The sequence below is a fragment of the Aulonocara stuartgranti genome (genome assembly GCF_965226115.1).
Source record: "Aulonocara stuartgranti genome assembly, chromosome: 18".
NCBI lineage: Eukaryota > Metazoa > Chordata > Actinopteri > Cichliformes > Cichlidae > Aulonocara > Aulonocara stuartgranti.
The window spans coordinates 23,833,280-23,860,058 of record NC_138954.1 but is presented as its reverse complement, the minus strand read 5'-3'; the positions used below and the strand labels follow the sequence as shown (position 1 = coordinate 23,860,058).

At 40.4% G+C, this 26,779-nt stretch overlaps 1 protein-coding gene across 3 annotated transcripts; it reads right to left on the bottom strand.

The window, feature by feature from the left end:
• Positions 1-2,713: 2,713 nt before the first annotated feature.
• crtc1a (CREB regulated transcription coactivator 1a) lies at positions 2,714-22,104 on the bottom strand. 3 transcript variants are annotated; one of them, XM_082512190.1, is made up of 15 exons: positions 21,948-22,104; positions 18,784-18,900; positions 17,193-17,318; positions 15,452-15,513; positions 14,945-15,039; positions 14,013-14,098; positions 13,887-13,927; positions 13,227-13,417; positions 12,936-13,081; positions 12,715-12,807; positions 9,850-9,948; positions 8,326-8,430; positions 5,670-5,753; positions 5,376-5,553; positions 2,714-4,618 (listed from the first exon to the last, which is right to left on the bottom strand). In XM_082512190.1, the coding sequence occupies exons 1-15, from the start codon at positions 22,071-22,073 to the stop codon at positions 4,413-4,415; spliced, it is 1,755 nt and encodes a 584-aa protein (XP_082368316.1). In that variant the 5' UTR covers positions 22,074-22,104; the 3' UTR covers positions 2,714-4,412. The 3 variants fall into 3 exon arrangements, with proteins under 3 accessions (XP_082368316.1, XP_082368317.1, XP_082368318.1); XM_082512191.1 differs by lacking the exon at positions 8,326-8,430; XM_082512192.1 differs by lacking the exon at positions 8,326-8,430 and having other exon boundaries at positions 9,850-9,945.
• Positions 22,105-26,779: the final 4,675 nt, after the last annotated feature.

Genomic DNA, 26,779 nt, shown 5'->3' with positions numbered 1-26,779 from the left:
AACAAAGGCGAAACTAAATGGTTAGTTTAAAGCAAAATACAATATGTCAAGATACTTTGAAATTCGGCATCATGCAGAAAATTGATTTCTCATCTAGTGGACAGGATATAGCAGTCATTTCTTTAAAGGGGACCTGTTATGCTCATTTCCAGCACCAAATTTAAAAAAACAAACAACTGCTGACTCTTCTAGAGTAGACGTGCAGGATTCACAGTACAGAATAACCCCCACGTATCTTATAGAGGGCCCTGGTGCAGCTTCTCAGGACATCTTTTGTTTATGCAACAGGCTGTTTTAGCTTTTTTCCCCTTAAACATACAGAAGGTTTGAACGAAAGGTGGGTGGAGTTCAGGCCTAGTAGTTGGTGCATTGTATTGTAAATTCACTTTGGACAAGTCACAAAAAAAAACAAGCAGGCATGCAGGCGTCTGCAAGGGCCTTCACGAAAGTAGCGTCACTGGGACCCAAGTGGCCCGAGTGACATAAAGTATAAGACCCACAGACACGTTTTAGAAATCAATTTCATAGTGACTTAATTGCCAAACAATCTCTAGGCGTATCCCACTGGGGCCTTTGATGAGCATACTAAGACTATCCACTCTCAGTGACATCATACAGAGCCAAGAGCAGAAAAAAACTAAGCATTTAGGACAGGCTTTGGATAAAGTAATTACTGTGGTCTTGTTTATTATTAGTGTCTCCCATTCTAAGAGCAAATATAACTGGAAGGAGATGCATAACAGGTGCCCCTTTAATTCATGTTGTAGAAATCAGTAATTGTGTCCAACCTAAACAATGACTTTGTAGGTAAATATGAAATAATTTGAACCATAATGGGATCATTTGAGGAAAAAAAGAGGATGTTTTATAAAAGTTTTAAATTTTTTCTCTTACTTATGGCTATCTTTTTTTTTTTTTTTTTTTACCTTTGGTTCAACTGTTGATTTTACTTTAAAAAGAAGGAGAAAAAAGATACAGTGCTGTAGACAAATCTGCTCTGAAGTAAAGACCAAAAGAATCTAAATAGTCTAATATGTAACAGGAAGTGGAATTCCTGCAGAATAAAAGTTTTTCAAGTAAATGAAAAGTGCTTCAAGGGCCTTGAAATGCATATGGACGAGGTCCAAACGAAATATCAGATAACTCTGAATTAATAAATAATAATATTGAAATAACTGTTCAACCTTACTGATTCACTGTTTAAACCACAAAATTGTTTAGCTAATCTACACTGCAAGTGGTTCTACATGCATGTAGTCTGTTTTTCCAGATACAGTATTTAACTCAGCTGAAACATTTTAAGGTAGAGGAAAACAAACGTTGCTCTGCTGTAAACTCTTGTCTCTGTAAACACTGGTGCGATACCAGAACGTTACTGCTTAAAAAGGTGGCAGTAACAGGCGACGCATCAGTCAGCGCTTATCTACATGAGCACAAAAAGTGTTTAAAAAAAAAACACAAAACAAAAAACAAATGGAAATAAAGAACCCACAAAAGATGTCAGGCTCACTATAAAGTCTGGAGGTCCAGCAGAGAATATAGAGCCACAATGACATATTGCAGCACAGTATTTCTCAGTGCATTTTCTTACTTTGACATCATATCACATAAAGCACGAAAAACATTGTTCCTACCATACAGAAATATACAAAGCTAGTCTATAGATTTACAATGACATAATCAAAACTGTGTGGGTGTTCCACGGGAAAAAAAGCGCATACTGGATATTGCGGTATAAAACACAGTATCAAACAACGGCTTCTACATGTGCATGAAAGGCTGATTACCACATATCTGATGCTTTTAGGCTTCACTTAGCAGTCACGTAGCCTATACACGATGCAGAATCAAAGAGAGACAAAAGACGAGTTTAGCGAACAAGGGGGGAAAAAAAAAACGCTTGCTTAGACAAACAAAACCGACCTAACCCTTAAAAATAAAATAAAATAAATTGTTAAAAAACAAGCCATAAAGAGAAAACACTTAAGGAGATTCGTGCAGTCACAAAATTATTAAAATAGAAAAACAACCACCCCACTTTCCCACAGTGATAACTAGAACGCAGGATCACTGACCAACATGATGCATCTGAAATATTAGAGTTTTGTTGTTGTTTTTTAAAGGAAAAAGCTTAAAAATCTAATTTTAAGATTCAATCATAGTTTTGTGTTGCATGAAAATAAATATGCTGGCACAGGGTTCCTCGACACACATCGACAGACGCGATGTTTCAGGAACATAACAGCCGAATAGTGTCCTGGGAATGAATCTATATCTATTTTACATTTTATTCTACCTGCACTGAACTGCAATATTAATTCTGCAAAATACTTTTCAGGGACTGACTCATCCCATCTGGCACAGTATTACAATAACACTTACTGCAAATGTCCAATGCACTATTTTTGTAACTTGAACCGTGGTTTGTTTTTCTTTTTTTCTTTTTTTTTTTGCTAATTAATAATTTATTACAAACGTCTTCGAGCATTGTTTCGTTTTCTTTATTCCGACATGATGCAGTCAGAGCTGCAGAGACACGACAGACACACCTGCGTGCAAAAAATGTAGGAAAGAAAAATGTGTAACAGTGTAACAAAATACTCACCGACTGAGTAACAACTCAGCTCTCTTCAATAGATTTTTTTATAGAAGTTTTCAAAAATAACTATAATTCAATTTGCTTTTTTCATTTGTCTTTTCTTTTTTCTTCGTCTTCTTTTTTTTTTTTTTTTTTACAAGAAGGCAAGTTTTATCAAAGACAGGACAGACAGGTCCAGTGCACATAACAGTCACGAGGGTAGGTGGGGACGGGGGGTTTGGTATATACACTCTGAGAAATCAGTGTTTTAAATAAATGCATAAAGTGCAATAATGAGACACGTTTCTGAATGAACTCAAAGGACCCATCTACTGAAACACGCACTGATTTCACAGAGGATTTTTAAAGCACGAAAGCATACGACTACGAGAGCGACCAGAGCGATACGGAACGAACTGATAAAGGGCACGGACAACACGAGCGCTACGAGAAAACGGATACATAGAGTCGCTGTAGTGCCAGGGAAACGAGCAAAGCAACACATAAAACTTAAAGCAGGATGTCATATCCGCTTTGGGGAAACAATATGTGTCCTTAAGGACATAAAGGCTAGTTATGAGAGGCAATGAGGATGACAGGATGGCAACAACATGGTTGTACAGATGTGACCTAAATACATTCTCTTTGTATCAACAATTCTGTTCTATTATAGAGGCAGTTCAATTGTCTGGAAAAATATACATATATATATATAGATATTTCAACTACGCTGAGGTCACATCTTTGGGAGTAATCCTGTGTGCCACGCTCAGTGTGCCTTTTCCCCCCACCATCTCTACACCTCACTAGTCTGAAAGAACGGAAACAGTTTCAAAAGTAACATGGCACGGTCGCCGTGCGTCCTCTAAGAATCCTGCACGCTGCCTTCCTGCGTATAAGGGTTCGATGTGTGTGTTTCATTTTACAGTCCCAAATCGATCGCTGTAGTTTTGCATAGATACCGTTACGCAAACTCTAATCACATTCTGTACATGTAAAATATAAAACAAAGCCTGTAAACATCTAGCTCGTATTCCTCATTTATCCGTTTAGGTGCGATAAATGAAGTTGAAAAATGATATGGTAGTGACGACACAACGGCGGATTACGTAGGCCAAACCACCTGTAAAAAATTACTCCATCCCTAAAATGCTTCTTTGTTTTTTTTCCCCTCTTTCTTCCTCATCTACATAAGAGTCATCTTTGCATGAAAACCAAAATGTAGACGCTATTAAGGCAAAACAAGTATGCACAGTGATTTGTGATTTCATGCATAAACTGATGACCGCCACTGACTATGATAAAAATCAAAATTTACCATTCCCTAAAAATAAATGAGCTTGCAAAAGGGTGACTCATCGCCTCACCGGGGCTTCCATTACAGCTTGGGACAGAGGGAGGTTAAGCTCAACAGGTGTTTCCTCTGAGTCATCAAGCTACTCTATGTTAACAGCCGTGCGATCGCTATAGTGTGATTTATTACGGGTTTGCTCTACAGACATAGTTTAGTCAGTCATTGATGGAGAATTAGAGACCGGGCTGTTTATGCCCCCAAATTTTCATTAAGCTTCCTCGAATAAAAAACGGGTATATCGTCTAAATCGCAACAGGATCCATCACAAAAGGTAGTGAGAGAACCATTAAAGGGAAGCTAGCAGCAGTCTTTAGAAACATTTTAAGAGCTCATTTGTGGGAGTCGATTGTGTTGGGTCGTGTGGAATTGATGCTCAGCCCAGATGAGGCCTTTGATCAGCCTGATTCTAGATACCTTCTCCTCAGAGACCCTCGGCTTTAGGTAGCAGAGTTCACACACCTGTTACACCCGCTACTTTTGTTACAGCCTGTCAAGGCGAAATGCATCCTCGGTGGCGGGATCGGTGAGGACCATGTCCGGGTCATTGAGCATGTGCAGGCCATCCAACGTCAGCGGGTCGATTTTCAGATCGTCCAGCGGGAACTGAGAGTCCACATCAAAGCTGACATCTGTGGGCAGGGAGCCAGACAGGTCCTTGGGCAGGCTGGGTGGAGACTCTCCACTCACTGTGGAAAGACAACAAGAAAAAAAAAATACTATTCATCTCACTGAGGTTTCTAAGGAAGAGAAGGAAGGCTAAAATTAGAGACAACTTCAATGAAAACAAAAGAATGCAGAGGAGTGTGGGTTATGATTTGATAACAACTTAAGGGGACAGCTTGGCATCATAATTACATATCTAAGTGAAGCTGATTATTAGGAGGGCTAATTTTTTAAAAACTAATAAAGGCAAACCTTAAGAGGATGGTTATCTTTGAATCTACATGCAGATAAGTGTTATACGTCTCTGCAGCATTTAACAATGTCAGAGCTAACATTCTAGTGATTGAATGACAGGTAACCCGCTACTTTCATACTGCTCAGACCATAAATAATCAAGTTGGACTTTCATTTTTTTTATCCTGTGATTTATGCCCGATTTAGACTTCTGTGGGAAATCTACGTCGTAACTTCCGTCATAACTGCAACCACCTTTTTTATCCTTGATGATGCAACTCGTGAGAAATGTAACAACACGTCGGGTTGCGGCAGCATGCAACGACTGAATGACAAAGTGCTGTTGCTTCCATCCATTATACAAATCCAGTAATTAACCAAATCATTGTGAAGCTTCTTCTGTTCAGTTACTGTCACAAGACCCACAAGAAAATGTGAATCACAAGCGTTCCTCCACACTTGGATCTACCAGTTCTACACTTTAAAGTCTGGGTCTCTGCCTTAACAGGCCACTCGCTGCATGTCTTGAGAAGCCGTGTGAAGCACCTGTGAGAATGATGTTGGGGATGTTGCCATGGCTACTGTATCCAAGCTGCTGCGAGTCCTGAGGGTTGCAGTGGCCAGTCAAACCCATCATAAGAGCCTGGGAGTAATTGAGGGTGGAGTTCTGGTTGTACAGGCTGTCAGAGCTGATGGGGGTCTCCATCATGTTGAACTGCTCCAACTGGCAATCCCAAAAGAAAGAAATAATGCAACAAGTCCCTGAAGTAGGAGAAAGCTAAATGCAGGAAAAACATGCGAAGATGATTGGTTTCTATCTGACACGGACAGAGCCTGTACCTGCTGTGAGAGCGCACTGGCTTGAATGGAAGGCAGCTGCTGGTCGTAGAAGTCTGCAAACACGCTGCCCAGTATGGAGTTGTGCTGCAACAACAAACAAGCAGTGATCGGTTTATTATAGATGTAGGTCAAAATTACAAGTGCGCACCATCAATATGAGCATATATATGTATTGCATCAAGGCTTCAGACATAATACATTAAACAAAAAACACGGGATATACAAAACGAGACAGTCAAAGCAGCTAGAACACTGCAACATGTCACAACGTCTGGAAATGTGTGAGGTTTTTAATGTACAAACGCCCACCCAGTTTGCATATGCCAACACATTAAGTGTTTTTATGTGAATGATGCACCATCAGCGTATTTATTTTATCTTTTGTGTTTTAAAAAGAAAAAAATCTCGGAATTACAGCACCGTCTAGGCAATAAACTACCAGATGTTTTACTGGAATTTTACACATTTATCATGTAGTTTCACTGGTCTGACCCACTAACGATCAAAGTGGGCTGCATGTTTGACACCTCGGGTCTAGACAACCAGATACAAAGGCTTAGAATAATTAGGATTTTTTTATATGCCTCTATAAAATGCTTATAGCCGATTTTCTTTCATGAGGAGGCCTTCACAAGTCTTTGAGCATCTGCCATAACGTTTTGCACATTTGTGTGACATTACTGCAGCACAAACCTTTTCATTTTAATTGCTCAAAAACGATTTAAAACCTGCAAAAAATAAAAGAAAAAAACAGTTGTAGTAATCTGCAGATATGTAAATAAATGTATTATATGATAAAATAAATAAATAAATGGCTTAATTAATCACACGAGGCAAAATCTTTCAATATCAGCTGCCGATATCTTACAGCTCTCTGTATACATAATACACTGAAATGCAAACCGGCCAAACGCCCCAAATCGTCTACGTAAGGACAACAAAAGGAAAGCCTTACATGAAAAAGGAGCTTCCTCTCCTGCCTTCTGGCTTCCACGTTTTAATTAAGACAAACCAAACAGGATGTAATGTGCGTTAAAATTAAGGGAATCACTGAAAATGTAATCCCCTCTGTGGCTTTATTCTCCCTTCCACCGACTCATCCAGCGCAAGCTAATTCTCTTGAAATTCCTCATTTGAATGTCCTCATCGAATCAGCAGCAGGAATTCTCCCGTTTCATTGTGGCCTCTTAATGTATAAGTAATTGGATCATATTCTCAGTCTGTGCTCCACCTAGTTCTAAACCACATTATCTGTGTGCGCTGCACAACTCCCCACGGGGCAGAGCAGGTTAACAAGAGAACACAGACTGTTGGTTGTGGTTTGGCCCGTGGATAACCTCGGGACTACGAGTGAGCCACTTCAGCTCTGGAAAGGCCCGAGTTGGGAAAGCAAACATATAGAAATGCACACACAGCATGAATCAACTCTGTCACTCGCCACGTTCCTCTCTCTCTCCACATCTCAAACACACAAGGGCATGTTTAAAAGTCAGAAACTATAACTTCAATCTTTGGACCAGTAAAGGCTTACTAGATGGCACTTTTAAAGGTGTAATTCAAGACAGTATTTAAGAAAGAACACTTAGCAATAAGCGATTAAAAGATTATCAGCACTACCTTTTGCAAATCTTACATGCTTTTACTAAGTCTCACGCACATCACTGACAGCCCTAATCCATGTTTACCTTGGGTGTGTTCAGTTTATCTTAATGCACTACATTGCAAGCAAGGTTCAGTTTGCACAGCTTTTCCTGAAAAATCCTTCGAAGGGGATTAATACCTCCCTTGATGCTCACCCATTCCCCCCCATGCTGGTGCAAACCCACAATAAACACAGAGATCTGACAAACATGGGAAAGAACAAAACAAACTCCACTTCACAGTCTAATAAGCAAGACTGGGAGGGAAACGGTGGAGTTGCGATGCAAATACCACAAAAAGCAGCAGAGGAGGAGGAAGGTCAGGGACACGGCTACATCACAAAACACATCAATGACACTAAGAGACTGCTTAAAGAGACTGGTGGTCAGATCTGGGCAAAACAAGAGCTGCTCAGGGTTCACAGTTTGTCAATGCTTAATGTGATCATTCAGATCAGGAATAGAACTTTTTAATGCACATTTTCTATGTATATATTATTAACTTTAAGTACACACAGACAGCTTTCTCCCAGAGTATTTCCTTCACTGCGCGGTTTCACTTCCTCTTATGTCAAGCATGGAAAACACATCAGTGATTTATAAGGTTAATGATGCCGCTGTGCATGTCGGTAGACTCAGACTCAAAGAAACCCCAGGATTTCCTGCTATTGCTCGTTAAAATGTCAACTAATAGAGGCTGCACTGTGTTTTATCTACTTATTAGATACTAATAGATATTATTCTTTTTTGGCTTATAAAACACAGAAAGTAATCATATGTAAATGCATAAATAATGACAATACAATTAACTTAAGGGGGGGAAATGCTTGTTTTGATGTTATGGGTCTTGCTGAAGGGCTCGCTTTTTATTTTATTTTTTTTTGCCCAGATCTGTATCAACAAGAAAAAGCTGCACGGAGTCCTACTCAGCAGAGATAACCACAGCACTACGATGCAAGGGACGGTGATGTTTATACAAAGCGAGCCAGCAGCTCGTTCAGTCCATACGCCCTTACTTGAGGCGAGCCTCCGGGTGAGAAGCCTTGATTGGAGACGGGAGAGGTTGGAGATTGATTGGCAGAGGATCCAACCCTACTGCGGTACTGTTGAAGGGACGAGGCCTGATACAAGAGGATACATTTGAGTTATTCACACTGGAGGCCGTCGTTTTGTTTCCCCCCCTCGTTCGTTGTGTGTAACTCTTCTCCTATTGAACAAGGAGCTTTGGTTAACCATGTCTGTGGTGTTTTTCTTGCAGGAGACTGGCGATCAGAGGAATATTGAACCTGTGCATACTTGTAGCTAATGCTGAAATGTAATTAGTATGATCACAATATGTGACGAGTGATGTGTAGATCTCACGTCAGTGGAGTAGTAGAAAAAAAAAAGAAAAGTGAAAGACTGAGTACTACAGGGGATTAATTAGTAAGAATATCGCTGGAAATTAAACCTGAGCAAGTGAATATTTTAAAAATAGTGACCAGGGAAAACCCACTCTGCTATCTCTTGTTCTGTCCTATCATCAGATGTTTTTTATACTGTCTAACAAAATAAAAAAAAAGTACTATAAAACCTTCCAAGTAAGCAACAGATACGCCATCAAGTAATTGAGATTTATCAAATGAGGCTGATAATGTTTAATCATTTACAAGTCAACGAGGCGTTCAAACCTTTAAACTCCTAAACTATTAAAAGATAAGTTACCAAAATAATGGTAGCATGAGATGAGAGCGATAAAAAGGAGTTCAAGGTCTGTGGATAGAGCTATAAACCGGTGACCTGGTCAGTGGCGTCGAGTAAACCTGTTTGAACTCGCCTGAAAATGAAAGAAGGTCATGTTTTCCTTGACATTACTTTGACTGTAAAATGATAAAAACATTTCCTTATTAACGGTTTAATAACAAGAATACAAGTCTAAGATCCAGATCCCAGCGAGCTTCCTCTGCGTTTTCCGTGACCTCACGCCGCACAGTCTTTTACGGAGATGAAGAGAATGTAGGCCACTTCATTTCTGCAGTAATCCAAACACATTCCCATCGCAACAGTAGAGCGAAGCAGCGAGAGCCTAGATCTGAAGGAGAAACAGCGCCTTACAGAAGCTTTCAGATTCACGGATGTTTTGCGAATCTCTTTGTGCATTTTTTTACATTCTGCTTTAGTGGTTTTTGGGGGGGACTTGAACTCTGCAGAGAAACAAAGAAATTCTGGGACTGCAAAATTATGGTTTTGTATCATAGTTAAAATAACAAAGAAAGAACAATTGCACTGTCACACACAGTCCTATTTTCACGTCGTTTTTTCCCCCCCCCCAAGCAAAACGTCTGTTACAAAACACACTCTTGGACAACTTCACGTCACAGCTGAACGTCTACGAGATCAGTTCTGATTACTTCGACGTGGCAGTGTGTTCGCGAAACCCCGAGCCCAACACGTTAACACCATCTGAAAACAGTTCTTTGGGAAAACTGGGAACCAGCCAAGGAGAACCAGTCATCACTGGGTTGTTGTTGCAACAAATCAGCGAGACACAGACTGCTCACCGCGTTCATGTCGATGGTCATGTTGGTTTGCGAGGGCGCCTGGTTGTCTGACGGGGAGCAGGAGTTCACCGAGGACGGCAGCTGGACCAGACCCGCCTGCTGGAAAATAAGCAGTGGACTCATAAATAGATAACTAATCTTTAAGCACCACTGTATAATTTTAATGCTTGCTTATCACACACGCATTATATTCACATCTTATTTTATTACATCTTGGCAGATATGAAAACACATCAAAAGAAGAAAAAAAAAATCACATAAAAGGCTACAAGTTGCCTTTTATGTGACATTTTTAGGAGTTTAGATTTTAGAGTTTTATATGTTTTTGTTGAATTTTATTGTCAAAGATCATGCCAAAATGTAAAAAAAACACACACATAAACTTTCTAGTTAAAGGTGAAGAGTCTGACCTGACTATGCACAAGGACTGCTGCACTGACAATCTCCTGTGAAATGTCTTTTTTCCCAGACCCCGAGGCAGCAGGGATATGGTTTTACTTTTACCCCTCTAAGTAAATCATTGTGTATTTTTTGTCAAAATGTTATACTTGCGTCTCATCTGTTGTTCTGGGAGTTGAGACACACGAACAAAGATTTTAGCAAGTTAGCGAGATCTCCGCAGGTGTTTTGCAGTTGGCCTTGGGTTCTTTGTACCTTCTTCAGGACCGCGTGTATTCGCACTTGCTGTGATCCCAATAGCCCCACGTCATTATCTCCTCTGTTTATTTCATTGTGGACCGATGAACGCCTAGATTCTTGGAAATGTGTCTGTAGCTTTTAAGAGGTTTGTGCAAAAACCCAGCGAGAAAGCTTTTGTGACTGAGTCATAGTTATCACAAGAGAAAACTCTCTATGGCTTTCTTACTGAGAACAACCTCTACAACCCACACTTCTAGTCTCATCTTCATAATTGGAACACCTGAATCCAAACAGCTTTTGGAGAAGCAATTAGCAGGGATTCACTTTTTTTTTTTTTACAGCCTCTCTGATAATAACTCAGTATGTTGAATAAAGACATGGAAAGCACAGTTGTTGGTGCGTTTTTATTTTTAGTCAACTGTGGCAAAAATGAAGATCTGCTCAAAAAGTAATCAAAGTAAATGAAATAAAAGCAGACGTGACAGGAATATCAAAGAGTTTGCGAAGTTTTCTTCCAACTAACTGGTAACTGAAATCATCATAGGTTTTATTATTTATTTGGAACCTTATTAAAAAAATATAGTTATAATAATTCATTTATGAACTGCTGCTCCTATAACTCTGGTGTGGTTATTCTCTAATTCCATCTCATTAAACATCTCAACAATATAGAGGTGACTGAATCACAGACGAGTAAACGTAAGTAAGTCAAAGTAAGTCGAATGTTCCCATGAGAGCCAAAACGCATCATCGTCATTAAATGCAGTTTATCTATTTTTCCCCTCATTTTTCATCTTACTCACTCATTCACAATCTGGATGCTATCAATCTAATTAAAAAGCAGCAGCAGCTGCAGATAAACATTAAGTCTGAGATATTAAAGTCTGGCTAACATCAAAGTTTTGTAATATTCTTTTTTTTTTTTTTTTAATGGGCTGTGGAAAAATGCATTTTCATTTCAGTTAAACATGAACGGCTTCATGATTACAGTTTGTTAGGACACGTGTTCAGTAACATTTAACATAAAGCTATAGTTTCAAATGATTTAGCGTTCATGTGATAAACAGAGATAAAATGTATGAACATTCTTAGAATGAAAAGAATGAAAACATTCATAAATCCAAAAATATTGGAAGAAGTTGGAAAGACTTGGAGATTGGGATTAGCTGTACTTGCATTAATAAACATAATCCCGAGATTGGAGGCTTAGGGAGCTGACAGACTGATGAAATGGAAAGCAGACCACAACGCCAGCGTCACAAACTGAAACACAGCAACAGGTTTGTAAAGGAATGGACTCGATCCTAATTTCCAGTGAAACTTCCTGAGGTCTATACCACAGCCACTGAAAATTCAGGACTCTGATTGGCTGGAAGACCCAGAATAACTTTTACTAAGTAAATTATTTCATCAATTCCAAAATTTAGACTTAACTTCAGATGATAATGACTCATTCTCTACTACTACCAATAACAAACATGATCAGACGCTTCTCTGTATGTTGTACATGACATGACAAGTTCGAGAGTGCGATTCGAGTGTGAATCCACTGCAGCTACTATAGCGGACCCAAGAAATATAATTCCTTATAAGGAAGAGTTTAAGGAACGGCTGCGGCAGAAAAGAGAAAACCGGAGAGGAAATGCAACCAAAACTGCGGAGAAAATGAAAAGATGTCCACAAACCACGGGTAAAAGCGAGGGAGTGAGAGAGAAAGTGAGTCAGTGCCAGGGGGAGGGGGCAGCGATATGCAACATCTGCACTGGCAGCATGTTGTGTAGGAGAGCACGTTGCTGAAAGTTTCCCATTATCTTTTCGGCTTCAAATAACTCTGACCTAAGGTGATAGACATTCTAAGAGGAAGTGACTAGCAGTGATTTGGCTTTAGCGGTGGGCAGAAAGCAAGTTAAACTACTCTCAACTCTGAGGTGATTGTTTGAAGTAACTAACAACAGGGCAGGGCGACCAACTGTCAGCTGTAAAGCGGCAGACAGTGAGCGAATTGCTTCATATGCAGATGGACTAACGCTCAGCGATCCTCTGGATGTTTAAAACGGGTAAATGAAAACAAAACGAGCCACACGTCCGAGTTAAACAACTGCTGTTGACTCATTCATTGATTTTTTTTGGCAAGTGGTCATAATACTATATAAAACTGGATGTTCGTACATATGAATGAGATGAAGTTTATTATGTTTTGAGCTGTGGCTTTGGATAGAAACTCACTTGCTGGTTTGGGTGTGTCTGGGATGACGGCTGCTGGCTGAAGAAGGCGTACTGGGACAGCTGCTGCTCCAGGTTCATGGCATTAATGGCTGCCTGTTGGGAGCACGGCACTTTATATGACAGAAACCTCAAAAAGCATTCATTTCAGTATTTGTAGCCTGCCTACAAATCATGACACTGTTTCTATGTCTATTAATGTACAACGCTTTCCTCTTGAGTACCTGGGAGAGAGTGAGAGGTGGAGTTGTTGGGGAGAGCTGCAGGTTCTGGTGCTGGTGGGAGTCTCCCGCGTTCAGGATGAGAGGAATCACACTATCCTGCCCGGCCTGGATTTCCATGGCTACTGTGGGTTGAGACGTGTTCACTCCTACCCAGCACAAGAAAACAGTTTCCTTAAAGACCCAACTTGGCACCAAACAAGTGGCAAATGCTGAAATCCAAGATCCTTCATATCCTGCACATAACTTTAAGATATGTCCAGAGAGAACAGAGGAGAGAGTGCTTATTACCACCTTGTGTGTTACCCAGAGCCTGCGTGCTGCTCTGGGAGCCGAACGAGGCGGCAGCTGGGTCGTCGTGGTCGAGCGGGGTGGGCAGCGGAGGAGGGAACTGGATGTTGGTCAGATCGGGAAGAGAGCCGCCAGTGTTGTGGGCTGCTGGTTTCATCGAAGCGGTCAGCTGCTGTTCTGGAGACGGGAAAATGCTGCAGAAAAACAGATGGGTGCCGTAAACTCTCCAGCGATGACATGCTCGATATACTCGGTGATGAAATAGCAGAACCGCCAACACCAGTAGCTTATTCAGATTACTTGGAAATGTCTCCCGAGGCAAACAAGTCCAGAGATATTTGGACTTCATGCATTTGGCCCAGGGTATTTTTGCAAATCTTTTGGCTCCACACTCTCATTCCTTTGGCAGTTGAGCGAGTCAAAATGAAAATGTTGAACTACAGTCAGATGCTTTCAGTTCAAAACTACGCTTTATTCACACCCATTCATCAGATTTGTGTACACACGTACCTAGCCGAAGCTTCCTTTCTGGATTTAAACACTATATCGTAACAGTGAGACCAACGTGCCCCCCAAAAATATTTACACTGAAACATAATTTCATTGTGTTACTCAGACTATAGAGGAAGGTATCCTTAGACAACCTAAGACATTAAAACTCACTGGATTCCAGGAACTTTGCAGGGCTTGGATCTTGAAATGTTCTAAAGTGGGAGAAAAAAAGACAACTAGTGTATCAGGAAGACCAGTGAGATACTCAAGTGAAAAACATTTTGTGTGAAGATTTACTTTTTTGCTGTCCCAGTTATGTTTCTGTCCATCTTCATCCACCTCTTGTTTAATTGCTTCAGACCCCGGTACAGTGAGTAGGAGGACTGGGGAGAGCAAGAGCGAGAGATGGAGATGGAGAAATTAAAAAATAAATCTCCTCAATCTCTTGGATCTACAGATGTCCTGCCTGTTGAAGCTCATAATAACTGCCTTCATTTAATCAGATCAAGTGAGTAAGTGCAGTCGTTAATGTATGTAGCGTCAAGTTACAACATATATATACATGAATTTATATATATCCAAGCACTATTGCATTGTAAGGTACAAAATGATGACAAGGTACCCAGCAATTCCCTTTGAGTAAGCACTTGATGACAGTGGGAAGAAAAGGTTCCTTTAAAAAGAGGAAAAACAAAAACAAAAAAAGAAAGTAGACAAGAAGTGTGACATTAGTAAAAGAAAAAAGAATTCTGAATGCAAATAATGGGTAAAAGCACAAGCACTTCTCCAAGATGATACATACAAATTCAACCAAAGTGCTTCTAAAATTGACATAATTCCCCTCACATGGCCATTAGGAGCGAAATTCACATGGTACTTGAATGCGCACCATCTGCACAGCAATCAATTTTCCTCCTCTTGCCTTCAAAGCCGCATTCAAACCCTTTCATCATACACTGGAGGGCGCTTCCACTGAGTCATCAGGAGAAAGCAACAAAATACCACAAAAACTAAACAGGATCACAAAAAAAAACAAAAACACAAATAACACTGAATTCTGCAGATAATGCAAAAAAACACTAATTTAAAAAGCACATATAGACTAATTCAAGGCAGAGTTAAAAGCTCATTTCATGCAGGGTGTCTGTATGAAGTGAGCTGACACACACCACACTAATGAACATGTCTCTTACACTACATGACGAGAACATCTTCGAAATCTTGTGTACCTCGTTTTGGCTGCAGCTCCTGTGATCCTCCAGTGAAGGAGGCCTGCTGGGCAGGAATTAGTGTGCACTGATGCAGTGCTGAGTCAGAGTTTGTCCTGCAGCACAAGAATTTTAAACTCACATAAGGCGATCTATAGACAAAATCTACCCGAATAGCACAAAAAAGTACATAGTGGGCAACTACAGCACTGCGCGACAACAACATCACATGCAGCAGTCAGTTATTTTTAAATGTTTAACACTAGAATAAGGACACTGGAATAGTTTTAAGTGTAAATATAAACATTTCAATAATTTTTCTCAATGGCAGAAACTGTGAAAGTCATTAAATATGTGACAATGCAGAAGGATTTCACAGTCAGAGTGTTAGCCTCTTGGGTCTTTCCACTCTGAATGTGTCTTGCGTTATTATCTGAACACGTTTCTTCATGACAGGTGAAAAAAAAATGCATTTAGTTGCAAGAAGGCCATGCCGAGACATTGTGTCATTATCAGAGACCGTCTTACCTCCTCCAACTAGTATCAGGTGGCGGCGAGAGATATACTGAGCCATATGGACAGCTGTCAATGTGACATCGCAGGTTAAGAAATAACAGCTGGAGAATAAAGCCTTGGCAGAATCAGTGTACTCTCTTCTGTGAATTCAAAAAATAAATAAATAAAAAAAGCACTGTGCTTGGTGATCTTCTACAATACAGGGTACACTTTCATTACCTACAGGCCGAAGTCTTTTACAAAAATGCCCACAAAGAGTTTGATTAAGATCTAAAAATCTGAAATCAAGAAGCACTTCCGTTTCAAAAGCTAGCTGAATACAACAGCATTATTAATGAAAAGGTGTTAATAATTGCTTGTTCTGCACTGTGTATTTTCCAATAATGCTACCACGAAGGAGCATTTAAACACAAATGTATATTTTATGCATATATTAAGCTTTAAAAAACAATAATACAGTTTAAAGATTTGCATTGACTTCTGCTGGAGAATGATGAGAGCCCGCAGGTGGTTTCACTTATACTGTGTGATTAGTCCTGTTCTCAGAACTGTGTGGGTGTGTGCAGACTATGGTTTATTAACATCTCCACGATGCTAATGTTCAGCTGTTGACACCATGTTATTCCCAGCCAAACTCCTCCCACTGAATATTTATCATAATACATGAAATCTCTGTCTGTCTGTGCGTTGGTTTCTTTGTCCACCAACTCCTCCGAGAGCATTAGAAGATGAGCAACCAAACCTGTGCACACAAGTTCATCTTAGGCCCCGGAAGGTTCTTATCTATATCAGATACTGCGGCATCATCGCATTGCCTAGCAACCACCCAGCAACAGTTTGAAACGATCCATTTTTTTTGCACTTATGCACCTTATAAAAGCACTGTATCGTTTGTATTTCACAACAGTAACATTTAATTTGTATTCGCAAAAGCTAAATTATGCATGACACATTATGATGGCATCGTGTTGCCCCGCAACCACCTAGCGACAGGCTAAAATGACCTGTTTTTAGGCTTCATGCACCTACAGCAGTTTATGAGACATCCCTATCGTTTTTCATTTCAAAGCTACTTCTCATTTGAATCCACAAAAAGCTGAAATATTCATGCCTAGTAAGCACCTAGGAATGGGTTAAACTGACCCATTTTTAGGATATTAACATGTTTGTTTGTTTTTTCTCAGTATGATTAAGTATATCAGGCTTCCAACAGCATGAACAGGCCAAAACAAATACTGTAGCATGGGGCATGCATTGGTAGGATAACATCTGTGTAAATTCCTAATAATCTGCAGAAATGCCACTCTACTGCTCCTAAAGAAAAATTTGACCGAGTGAAGTTTTGACCAAGCACTCTGATTTAAACTGAAGCTCAGAAACCAGATAAAAATGGTAATGGTAAATGGCCTGTATTTATATAGCGCTTTACTAGTCCCTAAGGACCCCAAAGCGCTTTACATATCCAGTCATCCACCCATTCACACACTGGTGATGGCAAGCTACATTGTAGCCACAGCCACCCTGGGGAGCACTGACAGAGGCGAGGCTGCCGGACACTGGCGCCACCGGGCCCTCTGACCACCACCAGTAGGCAACGGGTGAAGTGTCTTGCCCAAGGACACAACGACCGAGACTGTCCAAGCCGGGGCTCGAACCGGCAACCTTCCGATTACAAGGCAAACTCCCAACTCTTGAGCCACGATCGCCCCAACATTAAACAACACTTCACCCAACAGGCAGCATAAAAGGATATCTGTCGTCCGTGTTTGTCAACAGACAGGGGTTTCCGGTGGGGCGATGTGATGCGGTTCCGATCGCGGTAGACTCTTTCCACCAATCCGTGGTGTCGCGTCGACCTGTTCATGTCGAGCCCTGAATTCTGACAAATAAAGACAAGGAAAAAAATGGGTAATGAACTGGGCAAATTGCAAACATTACTTTTCAGCTCCTCACCGGCCTGCACTATTAGAGCTGAATGTGTAACAATAACAAGAGAGTTTTTGAGGTCATTAATCTACAAAAAGCACTGCGGCAGCCACGGTAGTCAGCACTTTACCTCAGTTACACTGCTCTTGGCCAGCAGAGAATAAACACTTCCTATGAGCATGTAGCACAGGAATGAAAGGTAAAGTGGTCCGGGGTGAAAAGGATGGGGGAAGACTGGAAAAAGAAAATCTGAAATGTGTGCATTATGTTCTACGCGTGTTCTTCAACTTGTTTGTTTGTTGTTTTTTTGAGGGTTGTCATTTAATTGGCAAAGAAAATTAAAACTACGAAACTGCATTACATTTTCCTTTTTTTTAAAGGTTGGTATCTTGTTCCATTTGTCTGACGCTATTCCGTGGAAATTTCAAGGACAAGGGCTTTTTAGCCCACATGACAGATGTTTTCTGTCTTGCTGTGCAGCTTCAGTGCCTTTCAAGCAAGAGACTGTTTCCAGCACTGGCTGAGAGAATAAAACATGGAGAAGCTCTTCTTTCTCATATACACAGACTGACACACTAAGCAACGCAGCAGTCGCGTTGCAGATAGCACTGAACGCAATGATTTTTTCTTTTTTTATTTCCCCAAATAAAATGAAACCTATTATTCAGAACAAATTACACACAACCTCCTGACCCTTTTTCCCTTCAATTTCTAACATTCATTATTGTGCAATATCAGTTTTAAGGCTTTCACTGAAGACTGACATTTCTTTTATGTTTCTGTCGACAATTAATACAAATCCTTTCCTGCCACCTTTGAAGCTGCTCCTGAAAACAATTTAAAGCAATAAAAAAACTTCTGCTTCTGTTCACGTTGTTGCCGAGTGCACTGAAGCCCAGCATGAAGCTGTCTCCCTGCACATAAAACACACAATTCAAATTTGGTGTGACAGACGTGGCTTCAAGAACGTTCTTATTACGCTGCGGCAGCAACATATAAACTTCAAAGTTATTGCAGGACTGTGTACACAGTGTTTATTGGACAGAGCCTGCGCCGAGCCATGCTACAACCGTATACAAACCTAATGTAGGCTGTGGCCTTGGATACTTACACTGCCTCTAAATAAAGTATTATTTTTGTTCATATACTGCTTACATAAGTGACTTACACAAAGTATGTGACTTCCTGTAGAAGAATATTTAGTCCAGGGAAAAAGAACCTCAGGATGTCTAAAAAAAGCGACCAGTCAATACTGCAGGATATTACTTACCCATAGAGATTGGGAAAAAATGGGGGTATTTATTTATTTATATCACACAATATATTTTTGCAGTTAAGGCCACAGATTGAATTGACCTACACCAGGTATATTTTAGTTGTAAATGTGAAAGGCAAAGGAAAGATAAGCAATCCTGTACCTGAAAAGGCACGTCGATCGTGCTGTTTCCAATCTGATTGACGTTTGGCAAGGATCCTCCATAGTACTGCCCACGGTTCTGCCCCAGCTGCAAATATTTGGTCTTCTGCAACTGCAACTGCAAGAAGAACAACATCAGGTAAATCAGCAGGCATTTATGGGAAATTTAGAAAAGAAGTAAAAGAGTTTCTCGCTCGCATTAAGTCCACGCTCCAGTTACAGCGATGTAATAAATTAGCTATTAACACCCCACACGCCTAAAAACCAAGGACCAGGCCGTGATATTGTTAATAACGAGAGCTGAATATGATGTTCTGCTAGAACATTTTCTTTTTAAGTTGCATGATTGTTTCATTTACATTACAGGACTGTTTGCAGATTTTTCTTAAATTTTTTGAAGTGCTAAAAGTGAGATTTGTGGATTTTAGCAGTAAAGGAAAGGAAGATCGAAGTGGTGGAAACTAAAAGCTGTTTAATTTAGTGACAAATTTTGTTGCAAGCTCTAACGTTTACAGCTAATTTAGTGTCAAATTTAACGGTTTCTTTTTTATTTAATGTGAATAGATTATATGAATGCCAAGGTGCAAGCAAAGCAGTATAGATATAATTCAGTATCACTGAATGTGCCTGTCTTCATTTCAGAAGAAAACCCTCCAAACTGTCACTCCAGTGTTTATTTCAAAACAGCCTCCTTTTCCATGTCCAATCAGAGAACCCATGACCAGTCAATTAAATTGTCTCATGCAAGCCCACTGCTTACTGTTGGCATGGCAGAAAATCTAATAATAACAATTACTATGCCTGCATCAGTGGTGTATTTTGATAAGCCTCCAACCTCAGAGTATACTTCTTTAGCTACATGAACGCAGTCTCTGATGCAACGGATTAGATACTGTAACAACAGAATATGAAGTCTGGGTCACTTTAATCACAAGAAGCTGTGTACGGAGAAAAGCACAAAAGAAAAATCAGAGTGAGAGTTGAGCATAAAGGGAGGCAACAGTGTGAAAGGGTGAAACTCTAAACCCGAGGCATCCTTCCAGCATGTCTAACTCTGGCTCAAACAAGAGCTACCTAATGTTTGTCTTTCCATTAATCACTGGAAAAGTGCATCCTTTCACCAGTTTCACTGCCCCATCTCGCAGTTTTGAAGAAAGCGATCCAGCTTCGCTCTGTTTAATGGGTTTGCTCATACTCCACCTCTCCACTGGGTTTTAATTATAGTCAGCTTGGAGGTTTTTGCATAATTTTACTGACAGCCAAAAACACACAAACGACTGATTGCATACTTAATGAAATCTAGATAAAAAAAAAAAAACATAAGGCCACAGACCTCCACCAACCTGTCGAGACATATCGTCTACAAATATGGACCTATAATAATAAAGTCATAACTCTGATGCAACTTGTTCTATTAGTTTCCAGATAAGGACGTGTTTAAAGGTAAAGCATAGGGAGGCCATTTTTCTTAACATGTATTCCCAAACTGATGATTTTTGGTTATTTGGTTACACGTAACTATGTTGCATAAGTGTAATGTAAAATGTTACATTTAAGTTACCTGTTCAAATGAAATGTACTTGATTGGTATATATTCAGTTTATACCAAGCGATTTTTGTGCGTGCTCTCACTGGCAACTTCTTTAAGATACACCTCCTCAACTGCTTGTTTATGCAAATATCTAATCAGCCAGACACAATGCAGCAACTCAGTGCATTTATGCATGTAGACCTGTCAAGTCAAGATGCTTAAGTTCAAACCAAATGGAGAAGAAAGGTTATTTAAGAGATTTTGATCGTAGTATGGTTGTCAGGACCAAGTGAGCTGGTATTTCAGTATTTCAGAAACTGGGATTTTCTAAACACCTCTAGGGTTCATAGAGAATGGTCTGAAAAAGAGAAAACATCCAGTGAGCGGCAGTTTTCTGGGTGAAAACGCTTTGTTGATGTCAAAGGTCAGTGGAGAAAGGCGCGACTGGTTCTAGCTGATAGGAAGATACAATATCCCCGAAAAAAAGTTCATTAAAACCAAAGCATGCAGAAGAAGAAGAAGCAGAAGCATCTCTGAATGCACAACATCTTTGAATCTTGAAGCAGATAGGCTACAGCAGCAGAAGACCACACTAGGTGCCAGTCCTGTCAGCTAAGAACAGGAAACTGCAGTTAAAAAAAAAAAATCACACAGAGGATTTAAGGCACTTCTTAATGGGCCAACCCATCACTAGTGAGGTGTAGCTAACAAAGTGTCGGGTGAGCGCGTATTTCTAATAATTTTTTTTTAAAGCAATGCACGTTTAGAAGTTTTGCACTGCAGTCTGCCATTGACGTGAGACTGTGAACCAGCATCCACGATATCTACTGTTACATGATACTTCTGCTTTTCTGATTCTAGAAAGACCTTTAAGTTGCTCTTTATCGTCCTCTGAGCAGACACAAACACACAGATTCAGAGAAACAGAGCTTAGATAGGATAGTGGCTGATGCTTGCAATGATGTTAAGTCCATCATATTTCCACTCAGTAGCGGTTTCCACTGAAGCCCTGCCTCCATAGGATTTATTCTGGAGGCCTGTGCTGTATGTGGCTTAAATTCCACATAATCTGCTGGCCTTCATCTTTGCCGTAAATGTCACTCATGTTGCAGTGCACACAGGCCTGAGGACCCGTCAGACAAGTTCACCGCGGTTTATATGCACAGAAACACACCTTAACATATATCCCTATATGCACCACGATTTTCTAATTCATTTTTTAAAATGTCAATCTCTACGTTCACGGATCATATCATATGCTTTAGGTTAATCGCTTCGTATCTAAGCCCACGAGATGAAGGGAAAATCGCGGTGCTGGACGCGCGCTGTCAAACACGGATGCACGCCCCTTTGCTTTACACTTGCGTGGGACAAAAATTGTAGCCAATAACTTTTAGGAAAGATGGTCCCCGCAGTACGCATCTACATTTGAGGACCGACACATCGTGTCGGCTCAGCTGGCCGTCCACCGACAGGAGAAAATCGGCCACAGCTGGCAGGAAGCGTCGTTTGTTATTGTTTACCTGTTCTGCGTGCAGCCGCGGCGCTACAAATGCCTATTTGACAGCTCGCTGAAAACAAACGGAGCGCAGACAGGAGGGAGGGAAGGAAAAGGCAGCAAACGGTGTCGTTACCCTCGCTGCTCGGGTTATGCTCAGGTCTTTCATCACTTCTTCAAACGCCGCCGTCTCCTCCGCCTGCTTCTGGTTATGTAAAGCGATTTTCTCGCTGAATTTCCGCGGATTGTTCGAAGTCGCCATGTTTCGCTCTTCTGCTCCGTTTTCCTTCAATGGTCAGCGTCAAGTAACACGGAGGGAGGACGCACAGCTTCCGGTTAGAGAGGCGGACACAACGCAGAGCGTAAAAACAGAATACCCCCCAAAAAAAGGCAACGTTTACCTGCTTTTCCTTCATCCTGAATGAAAAGTCTTTAAACTTATTTTTTTAAAAGGTTTTTACAGTGTCGTGCAGGCCAAGTGGGCTTCACATATTTGAATTTACTGACCACAGGTGATACCTATAATCTACAGCTAAAACAGTCTGTGGACTGACTCTAACTAAAACAACAGGAGCCAGTGTGTGACTTATTACAGGAAGGCCACATGTGCAAGATCCCATGAAGCCTCTCCAGTGTGCTAATAAAGCGCTGCGTGATCCTGCTGACACTTATTAAACATGTTAGTGTGTGGGGAATGACGTCCGCACCGGGATCTGGGACTACCTAAATCAAATGCAGCCATTTTTAGTGTTAAAAGCTTCAAAGACCCTAAAACCGTCGTTACTAACCTGCCGAGGCAAGAAAGGGACGGCATGTGAGCCTAAAATCAACTTCCGGCCACCGTGTTTTTATCTCATTATCTGTTAAACCGTGCAGGCAGATAACCGAACAAACATTTACTTTTACTTGATTAAAACCAAACGGTTTACACATCTTTTATTATGAAATCTGCTGGTTTCCGGTGTACTCAGGGAAGAGAACGGCAAACTTGACGCTTCTCCCTAGGTAGGCTTTGCGTGGTCACGTCGCTGCGCGGGGGTGTTGTGGAGGCGCACCGCACATCTGGACTGCGGAACCCCCGCAAAAATACACTATTTAAGAAGACACGCATCATTGTGTGCGTGTCCCTTAATATTTCTGAGGACAGTGTAATCTACAGAATTAATAATAATAATAATAACAATAATAATAATAATAATAATAATAATAATAATAATATTATTATTATTATGTCATTACATTACATTCTCTCTCCACATTACATTTGTGGAGAGACAATTTGCAGTTTGGTTTGGCCTTAGTGTACATGACTTGCGCCTTGAGTGAGAATGTAGAAGTCTCTGAATCCCCCTGGGAGTGTCTCTCTCCTCCTAGTTTTCCCACTGAGCAGATACAAAAGCTGTATGGACTACACATTCGCTGAAGACAAACGAGTTTTTTGTGAAAAACAAATGTGGTATTTGTGCCATCGATGACAAACGAATCCGTCTGCAGGGGAAAGAGAAAAAGAAAAGGTCTTTGCGTGTCCGTACCTGTTTTTTGGCTGCATTGGGATTTTTAATTTCACCTGCACTGCTTCATCCCCCCTAACACCCCCCCCCCCCCCCTCCAAAAAACCCCCCTCTGATTTTAATTTATGACTCCGTGTGGAGCGCAGTGAAAATAGCTTACTTGCAGATTGAAGTTCGCACGAAACACAAAACATCTGGAGCATTTGTTTTGTTTTAAGGATAAACGCACCTAATTATTGTTTCTTGTTCTCAGACACTAAAGACACAGTGGAGCTGTTTCACCTGCCATTAAGTTGAGTGTAATTTGGTTGTAATGTAACCATGGTAACATAGGAAAAGAAGTGACTCCAGGGCAGGTGGAGGATAGGAGTCTGAACACAGGATTATTATTATTTATTTATTTTTATTGTTCAATAAGCCTCCAAGGGGCAAGAGGCTTTAAGTTGAGCCTGTATGTAATTCCCTTTTAAAACGGGGGGAAATGCATGTGGAGGATTTCTGTATCCAGCTGTCCTTTGTCAGATATTGTTAATGTTTATCTAATGCAAACATGCTGCGGTGACAATAACAGCCCAGCATGCAGCGACATCTCAGCTTTAGTGCACAGCTGAAAGAACGTTTCACTTCACTTTATCGGCCGAGCTCAAAGTCTGAAAGTCATTTAAACATCTACACCAAATTTCACACTCTGGCTCCGTGTTGTTCACAAAACGCTGATGAGATGGTAACAGATATAAATGATAGAGAGTTTGGTGAACCCCATAGTCTTTGATAAGTAACATTATTCTGTCTTTTGTGCTTTGCTCCTTTAATGTAGTTAGACTTGTCCTGAAGCATGCATGCTGCTCCAGCAGAGTGTACTAAGATGGCAAATATTAATTATCAATAAAATAAGAAAGGTTTTCTTTTTTTTCAGGTATGCCAAGCCTTTTAAATGGTACCAAATCTTCCTCTGAAACACCTCCAAAAACCTTTTTAATCTTTTAACACCATATAAAACATATGAAGGCATGTGCCAGGTAACACAAGGTGATCCGCATGAACAGTCTGGTTGGGTCACTAGTTCATGACTGGGCCTTGGTGGACAAATGGATTAAACCTTTGACTATAATAATATTCTATATCTGAACTCAGTCCATCTAGTAGATGCACAGTTACAATGCCAAAGCCACAATACCTGTTTCTGTCAAGATGATCCCACACGCTTTTAATAAACTTGAGGTCTGGGCTCTGAAGAGGCCGGCCCATGACTGATAGTGTTGCACTGTGTGTTTTTCTATTCAGATATGCTTTTACTGCAATGACTGGGTTTGGGATCATTGTTGTGCTGAAAAATGAAGTCATTGCCATTCAGAATTTTCCCAGACGGTATTGTATGGTACATCAAAATTTGATGGCAATTTTTTTCCCTCCAACCATTTTGGCAAAATCCACAACAACATTGACTGAAATTCAGCCCCAAACCATGACAGGGGCTCCACCATGTTTTACAGATGGCTGTAGACACTGTTGTGCTTCTATCCTGTTGATGATTTAAACCAAACCTGTTACATTTGAATTAATTGATCAGACCTGTTGACTCTGATTGTCAGCTCAGGTGTTGTAAAATTTGGCAGACCTCAGCCTTTTCTCTCTGTTTCCCTTCCTTAAGAATGGCTTCTTGACAGTTGCCCTTTTTGAGGAGACTTCAATGAACAGTAGGTGGATCAACTGGACTGGACTGCCAAGGACCAGCTGTATCTATCAGGTCCTGTGTCAGGTCATTGTTGGATTTTTTTTTTTACTACTTCTTAAGGTCATGACTTTCAGATACTGCTTATCTGCTGTAGATATTTTTGTTTTGTCTTTTTAAATTCCTGCTACTTCTTCTTTCATCCTCCTCTCGCCCAGTTTCCTCAAATTTTTTAAGGAAGCACTACACACCGTGTTGAGATATGCTGTTTTTGGCTAATAGTGTTTTGGGAATCACTTTGTTGGAGCAAAATATTATTTTATGTTTATCAAACTGTGTTATATTCAATATTTTTCATAGATTCAACAAAAGAAATTAGAAAAAATGTTTTTGTAACAGGCTGCTTTTAACAAATTGTCCAAATATTCAATTTAAAAGCGGTTCCTTGTTTTGTTGGCTGTTATGTGTAGACGCAACACTGGTTCATCCCTTCAGTTAGATGGCTTTTTGTGCTTGAATGATTCATAGGTCACTGCTAAATGGCGTAATAAGGATCTCCAAAAATAGTACTGACCTGAAAATGCAACCAATTACCAGAGAAAAACTTTAAAAAGACTTCCTGAAAACCCCAAGAACTATTGCTCAAGACCACTTTAAGTACTGATTCAAATTCTTCACTCAACTAAAAATGAAAAATGACAGGCTGTGAAGTAAGAAAGTAGCTCTTTTTCTACCACATTTTTCATTTATTTATTCTGCAAAGCTAACTGAACCTTGTGCTGTAATAATGTAATAATAAAATACTATCAGAAGATGGGAATAAAAACTTAGCCTGAATCAATTAATTAGAAAAACAAAATCTGGGGAAAAGAAGGAAAATTTAAAACTAGCTCTATTTTCTTTGCTTCTAAACAGGAACATTGGTACAGTCAGGGGTTAAAGTGAGACTCAGCAGGTAAAGAAAGCCGAAAAATCAGTTTAATGACTCAGCGTGAAAAGAAGCACAGCTCAGATTTCCTTAATCTACATGCTGTGTCCAGCTGACCTGCTGCTCTTTGTAGAGTTTCCCTGGCTGACTTCCATCCTCTACCACTGATTGGATACTGTCAGTGGTAACTTTTTCCTAGACACCCAGTGTGCACAAGTCACACACACGTTAAACCCATCACAGTGCAGCAAAATCAACCTGTTTAACCTGCACTAACCTGCAGAGGATGTTCATGCTACCTTTAAATAACACAGTTAGCCACAGTTTGTTTTGCACGTTTCACAATATGAAAAACCATAATGTCACATATACAGACCCAGTATCTGATTTAAAAACATGAGGAGCTACATTTAAGCTTTAACTTTCCAGTTTATCAAACACCACTGAGCCGTCTTTACTTTTAAATATAACCTCTCTTCTTCCTCTTCTGTCTTTCTTATCTTTCTCCATCTTCGAGTGAAGTTAGCGCTCTTTTCTCTCCCTGTCAAAAACAGCAGCTGGACCTTTTCATCTGTTTGTGTGCAGATAACCTGCACACAAACAGTCTGCATGCTTGCTGATAGAAATGCTGTATTTGAAATGACCTGTCACTTAAAAAATGTTACTGCCTTTATGCTCGCTTGTCTTCTGTGGGAGTAGCCAGATGCTGAAGTACAGCAACCTATGGATACTGCAGTCGTCCCGGTGCTGTACCAAAAAAAAAGAAAAACAGAAAAAGAAAATACAACCCACTTGAACCCCTGACTTTGCCACACGATTGTGCCTCTTTGGTCTCTTTCTATCCTCTGGTGACTAAT